Here is a 7,500-nt window from a genome sequence, read left to right on the forward strand (position 1 = left end):
TAAAAGCTGCAGAGATTAAAAATATAACCGCATTTTGATGCATATTTATCATCAGAATCCATTTGAGCCATTTGTGGCCCAGCATGAAGGAGCTGAACGTTATGGGGTCGTTCAGGCTGTGAAGGACGCCATGGTCCAGTATTTAGGACCCAGACAGACTTTAACTCTTACAGATGCTGCCTCAGTGCAGTCTGACCGAACACACACCGACACTCGGGGGTTTCCTGAAGCGTCCACAACATCGTGTGGTGTAAATATTGTGATGTGCGTTTCGTTCCCCGTAGAAGGAACACGCCCACGTGCGAGACAGAGAATGATGACAGAGACGTGTTCTTTAGGCTGCTGTGAACGCGGGCGTGCGTCTGGGGCAAAGACGGAAATAGATTATTGAAGCTTTCAGCCTTTAAATGGAGAGAAGGAATTTATAGAAGGGAGGAGAGCAGAAGGCATCGTCACTGTATGTCCTGTGTGTGTGTGTGTGTGTTTGTATGTGTGTGTGTGTGTGTGTGTGATTTCTTTTCAGAACGCTTAGTCAGTATTTTTGTCTGGTCCTAAAGCCGACTGTCTCTCGAGATACGTTATTTTTAAAAGCTAAGCTATCTCTATGGACTTAGTTAGGGGTGTGTGTGTGTGTGTGTGTGTGTGTGTGTGTGTGTGTGTGTTTGGACTGAGATTGGATAAAGTGTCACGAGGGTGTGACCTTCAGGGATATTTTTTGGGTCACTTTCATTTTTTTGTTCACACACACACACACACACACACACACACACACACACACACACACACACACACACACACACACACAGAGGCTTTTAGATGTGTTTATATAGTGATGTTTTGCCAGCTGCCGTGTTTCTCATCGTGTGACGATGCGCTCTAAACTCCGGGTGAGGAAACTTTCCTGACTTTACAAGTTGGAACTACAGGTTGAGGAGATGAGTTAACACGACCTGTTAGCTTGGGGCTAACAGCTAGAGCTGAACAATTTTGATCTAATCAAGTCTAATCAAGTCTAATCCGGTCTAATCCGGTCTAATCGCCTTTCAGTGACAGAACAGACGCTGCGTATTAAATGGACTAAATGTTTTCAGTAATAAATATTAGTCTTAACAGAAAAGAGAGGATTTTAGGATTTTTGTAGTAATCAGTGTGACAGACTGCATGTCAGTCACACACACACACACACACACACACACACACACACACACACACACACACACACACACAGGGTAACTACCCATCTGGCCTTTTAAACATGAAGCACAAACATCTGCTCACAACTCTGACTGACAATCAATACCCACAATGAATGTCATCCACTGTCCCACCCCCTATCTCTCTCCCTCCCCCTATCTCTCTCTCTCTCTCTCTCTCTCTCTCTCTCTCTCTCTCTCTCTCTCTCTCTCTTTCTCTAATTGTTTCTCCCTCTACCTGTTTGTGACTGTTCCTCCTTCTTTCCATCCCTCTGTTTGTCCTACTGTCCCTCTGACAGCTGGATAGAGATTTATTTGGAGCATAAGGGGGTCATGTCACTCACACACACACGCGCACACACACACACACACACACACACACACACACACACACACACACACACACTGTGCTAGCCCCCCTGCTACACACACCCAAATGGCTAACTCAAAAATATTTTAGATCAGAAGCCAATTTAATCGGGTGGTGGGTCTGGTGGGATTGTGTGTGGGTGGGGGGGTGATGGTAAGAGAGGAGAGAGTGAGAGAGAGGAATGGAAGGGAAGGAAGAAAGAAAAGAAACAATGTCACTGGGAGTCAGAGTGAAAAGAAAGAAATGGGCCAAGAAACCCAGTGAAAAAGAAAGTAGGAGTGAGAGAAAATGTCAGAGAGAGAGAGAGAGAGAGAGAGAGAGAGAGAGAGAGAGCATAAAAAAGAGGGAACCATAATGTAAAAGCCAGTAAATGTAATATAGAAGAAAAGAATGAGAAAAGCAGAATGAAAAAGAAGGATAAGTGAGGGAAAGAGAATGACAGGGATAAAGAATAAAGAATAGAGCATCTTGTTGCTGATCAAAGAGTGATGTGAGAGCAAACAGGAAAGTGTGACCATCTGTCCACACACACACACACACACACACACACACACACACACACACTGCTGCTCCTGTTCATTGTTTGAGCTGTCCGCCTTCTGAAGGAATTACATCATATTACACAACACTGCTAGAATTTCATGCATGTGCGCACACACACACACACACACACACACACACCAAACACAAAGGAGTCTCCAGGCTTTCTGCATTCCAACTGAGCAGCTGTTTGACTTTAAAGGGTACAAGAGACAAAGCAGGGTGTGGTCATGCTGGGATGAATTGAACCCTGAACTCAGGAGTGTGTGTGTGTGTGTGTGTGTGTGTGTGTGTGTGTGTGTGTGTGTGTGTGTGTGTGTGTGTGTGTATTACTATTAAATTAATCAACCCGTTGATTAAATCAAACTTTGTCTCTGTGCCTTGTGTAAGTGGTACAGTCTTTATATGTGTGTGTGTGTGTGTGTGTGTGTGTTACAGCAAGATGCTCTTCTTCCCCCTCCTGACTAAGCACTGTAGATGTGCAGCATATTGTGGAAACACTTGCCTATTCGTCCCCCTGGACTTGCTTTTCTCTTGCTTGTTCTTTCGTTGCTTGGGGCAATGAAGAGGGCAGGTGTGGGTGTGTGTGTGGGTGTGTGTGTGGGTGTGTGGGGTTTCCCACAGGAGGTTGCAGGGGTCAGATGGAGTCGGCTGTTAATCGGCACCTCTGCTTATTTTATATGTGAAAGAGTCGCTCTTGGTCTGTGTGTGTGTGTGCGTGTGTGTGTGTGTGTGTGTGCGTGTGTGTGTGCGTGTGTGTGTGCGTGTGTGTGTGCGCGTGTGTGTGTGCGTGTGCGTGTGTGTGCGTGTGTGTGTGTGCGTGTGTGTGTGTGTTTATTTTAAACCCCGTGTTAAGGTCAACACATTGTCTGGATCAAATTTTTGCAGATTCTTTCTTTTGGTTTTGCAGCTCTACATTATTGTGGAAATCGCCCACTTATGGGAAATAAACGCAGTAAATAAAGTAAATAAATACATTTTGCACTAAAATAAGTGAAAATTAAACCACCTCATTATTTATCACCTGCTGTTTGTACTGTGGTGCAGGAGGAGATGCTTTACTATCATGTTTTATGGTAATTATATGTTTATTAAGTGTTTACTAATATCTTATCTTTGTGAAAAGAAAAGCACAAAACTCTTACAAAACAGTTCTGTTTCTGCTTCTCCTGAATGAAAGGTAATTGTCTTGCTTTAAGTGTAGATAATAATCTGTGTAGATAATAATCTGTGTAGATAATAATCTGTGTAGACAATAATCTGTTTACTGTAAATAAAAAAGTAATAATACATTTGTAAACAGGTTTAGGTTCATTGGATAAAGTTGGGCTTAAGCACCAACACACATTAGACAATGAATTGTAAAGTGCAATCATGTAACAGTGGAATGGTAATGAGAGGGAGGGGGGTAGGGGAGGGGGGAGAGAGTGATAGGGGGGGAGAGAGAGAGAGAGAGAGAGAGAGAGAGAGAGAGAGAGAGAGTTTTACTCTTGTCAGAATGAGAACCAGGCCTGACAGGTGTGTGCTGTCTCCTCTTGTCCTCTCTAATTTGTTGCATGTATTACTTGAGCTCTTTCTTCTCTTCTTTCTTTTCTCTCTCCTTTGTTCATTCTGAAGTCAGGCCAGGTGGGCCATGATTACAGTGTTCATCTCTCTCTCTCTCTCTCTCTCTCTCTCTCTCTCTCTCTCTCTCTCTCAGCACCTGGGGTTTGTTCCTTCAGTTGTGGTTTCTCTGTTTCATTTCAACTCTTATGTGTAAGTGCAGTAACTAATCTGTACAGTTTGAATATCTCTGACCACATCAGAGTTCAGACATCAAACACACACACACACACACACACATCTCAGAGCACACACACACGCATCACAGAGCACACACACACATCACAGAGCACACACACACATCACAGAGCGCACACACACACACACACGCACATCACAGAGCACACACACACATCACAGAGCACACACACACATCACAGAGCACACACACACATTACAGAGCGTGCACACACACACATTACAGAGCGTGCACACACACACATTACAGAGCGTGCACACACACACACACACACATTACAGACCGTGCACACACACATACATGCACACAAACACACATCACAGAGCACACATGCACACACACACATCACAGAGCGCACACACAGCACACACACACACACACACACACAATCACAGAAGCATACAGTGGAGTTTTTATTTGGAAAGCATTACAGCCATAAGGTCTGTGTGTCTCTTCTTCTCTGCTTCATTGACTCTGGTGTGTACTGAAGCCACGCCTCCTTTATTGGCAGTAACAGACACCGCAGACACTTCCTTAAAGGCACAAGGCCATAGTGCTGAGGCCACTCATCCTTTACTGAGTCACAGGGACTAAGGCCACACCCCTTCTTTGAATCGCAGACACTGAGGCCACACCCCTTCCCTGAGTCACTGGGTCTGAGGCCACACCCCCTTCACTGAGTCACAGACATAGGCCAATCCCCTTCCCTGAGTCACGAACACTGAGGCCACACCCCCTTCTATGAGTCACAGGCACTGAGGCCACACCCCCTTCTCTGAATCACAGACACTGAGGCAACTCCTCTTCACTGAGGCCACACCTCTTCTCTTGGTCACAGGCACTGAGGCCACACCCCTTCCCTGAGTCACTGGCTCTGAGGCCACACCCCCTTCACTGAGTCACAGGGACTAAATTCACACCTTTTCAGGCCACACCCCCTTCTCTGGGTCACAGGCACTGAGGCCACACCCCCTTCTCTGGGTCACAGACACTGAGGCCACACCCGCTTCTCTGGGTCACAGGCACTGAGGCCACACCCCCTTCTCTGGGTCACAGACACTGAGGCCACACCCGCTTCTCTGGGTCACAGGCACTGAGGCCACACCCCTTCCCTGAGACACAGGCACTGAGGCCACACCCCCTTCTCTGAGACACAGGGACTTAGGAAATTGCTTATCAAATGCAGAAAATAATCTGTTAATATAATAAATAAATAAAATGAACCATTTTTAACATTCTGTCAAGTTACTTTCAACAACTTTTCCAGCTCCACTGCAGACTGTTTACAAAGTTAACACAGACTTTGGGAGCAGAGACCGAGGAACAGAGCAGAGTTCCTTTGTGTCTCTCAGGCTTCTCTCTTCTCTACATCACTAACACGGAGAAGAGACGGAGAGAGAGATGAGGAGTGCAGGAAGTGTGTATGGGGAAGTTCTGTACATCATGGACGTCTTGTGAAACGCTGCCAGAATGCCTTGGGCTTTTTATGGAGAGGGGTTAGAGGAAGAGGAATGAGGGATGGAGGGAGGGGAGGAAGTGAGGAAGGAAAGAGGGGAGAAAAGCAAGGGGAGGTAGTGGGAGCCCTCGGGCAGGCACACACACACACACACACACACACACACACACACAGGTTACACTCAATTCTAGTGACCTCGGCAGGAAATTGTGTGCATGGGTAGCCTGCATATAATCAACACACACACACACACACACACACCAACACACACATACACACAGGAGTTTATGCATACAGTATGAGTGACTATTTTATCAGTGAACACACACACACACACACACACACACACGTGCTCTGCATAACACAACCCAGATCACTAAACACCGGATGTGAGCAGATTCTACTCGCTGTTCGTTGCCATGGTTTCACAGGAGCGCCTAGCTACAGCTAGTGCAATTTGTGATTTCTGTAACAAATGTCACGCATGCTTCAAATTTTTTATTACCTTTTATATATATTTTTATTTTTTAGTCAAACCACACGATCTGACCCTGTCGAGTCTTTCACGCATGTCTTTTGAGTTCAGGAACAGTTTAAAGCGTTAATATGTGTGTGTGTTGATGTACAGAGCAGACGTCGGACGGCGGCGAGCTGGACCTGAGTGGGATCGACGACGACGAGCTCGAGTTTGTGAGTGTCAACTCCTCAGTCAGGCTAAAAGGAAAACTCTATTTCAGCCTCTTTTTTTCCAAAGGTAGAATTTAAAAAAAAAAAAAAGAGTGTGTGTGTGATCTATAAAAACCTCCTGCACAAAAGCTCCCCAGCTGCGATTAGCGATTGATTGTAGTGTGTATCAGTGATTAGACGCATTAGTGCACACACGGAGTGACATTTCCATCAGAGACGCTCATTTTCACAGGTGTGAGTGAAAGGTGAAGCCTGATGAGGCATCTGCCTCGCTTTTGATCGCTGTCTTTCTGTGTGTGTGTGTGTGTGTGTGTGTGTGTGAGTTTGTGGTCAGCACATCAGTGTACAATCTCTGCCTTGTTTCTCATCCTTAGTACATTCTCAATGAGAAGGAGGTGAAGGTTAAAACTGAGCTCTGGATGCTGGAGAACGCAGATTACCTCAAAGAGCAGAAAGGTAACAAACAAACAAACAAACAAACAAAACAAACTATAAATTACTTTTATTTTGTATAATCCAAAAATGAAAACCCAGCTTTTCAGGGTTGTCATATTGGATCGAGTTATTTTAAACCCGATTCTCTAAGTTTACTACAGTTTAAGAGTTGTAGAGCCGTGTGTGTGTGTGTGTGTGTGTGTGTGTGTGTGTGTGTGTGTGTGTGTGTGTGTGTGTGTGTGTGTGTGTGTGTGTAGAAAAGGAGGAGAAAATAGCGAAAGAGAAAGAGTTGGGTATCTACAAGGAGAAAAAGGTAAAGTGTTTGTTTGTTTATTGTTTTCTTCTTAATGACTTCTTTATTGCAAGCACTTATGTGTGTGTGTGTGTGTGTGTGTATGTGTGTGTGTGTGTGTGTGTGTGTGTGTGTGTGACTTTTCCACTTTCACAGCCAAGGAAAAAATCTCAGAAGCGAGCACCGATCAACGCCAGCACGGCCGACGAGGCCATCGAGAAGATGCTTGAGCAGAAGCGAATCTCCACTAAGATTAACTATGACGTCTTGAAGGACCTGAACCGCTCGAGCGTTAAGAGCGCTTCGCCCGAGCCGAAGGAGTCTCCGGGCCGCTCCTCCACCCAACGGAGGACGCCGTCAACACGCCCACAAAGACCCAAGCCGTTCTCCACCAGCCTGGCTATACCAGCCAGCAACTTCAACAAGAGGTGCCAGTACGCCGTCTGTGATGTCCATGTTCCTGACCTTATGTTTCACACACACACACACACACACACACACACACACACACACACACACGTGGTCCTGCTACATGCTACATGCCCTGATCCTTTATAGCTTTAAGTAAGCGTTCGTGATGTAGAAGCTCTTAAATCCGTATATACTGTGGCTTAGTCTGCAACAGTGTTCTGTGTGGCACTACATAGGGTCTAAAGCACCCTTGGGGGAAGTCGTGGCCTAATGGTTAGAGAGTCTGACTTGTGATCCTAAGGTTGTGGGTTGAGC

The 7,500-nt window shown here is 45.7% G+C and overlaps 1 protein-coding gene across 2 annotated transcripts in view; it reads left to right on the plus strand.

The window, feature by feature from the left end:
• brf1a (BRF1 RNA polymerase III transcription initiation factor subunit a) overlaps positions 1–7,500 on the plus strand; it is a 35,378-nt gene that overhangs the window by 21,248 nt on the left and 6,630 nt on the right. For both annotated transcript variants that reach the window (XM_047812091.1, XM_047812090.1), the window contains exons 13-16: positions 5,989–6,050; positions 6,422–6,503; positions 6,740–6,795; positions 6,931–7,202. In XM_047812091.1, the coding sequence (XP_047668047.1) occupies positions 5,989–6,050; positions 6,422–6,503; positions 6,740–6,795; positions 6,931–7,202 (472 nt within the window). The remainder of the gene's footprint in view (positions 1–5,988; positions 6,051–6,421; positions 6,504–6,739; positions 6,796–6,930; positions 7,203–7,500) is intronic.

Source organism: Tachysurus fulvidraco, chromosome 4 (genome assembly GCF_022655615.1).
Source record: "Tachysurus fulvidraco isolate hzauxx_2018 chromosome 4, HZAU_PFXX_2.0, whole genome shotgun sequence".
Taxonomy (NCBI): domain Eukaryota; kingdom Metazoa; phylum Chordata; class Actinopteri; order Siluriformes; family Bagridae; genus Tachysurus; species Tachysurus fulvidraco.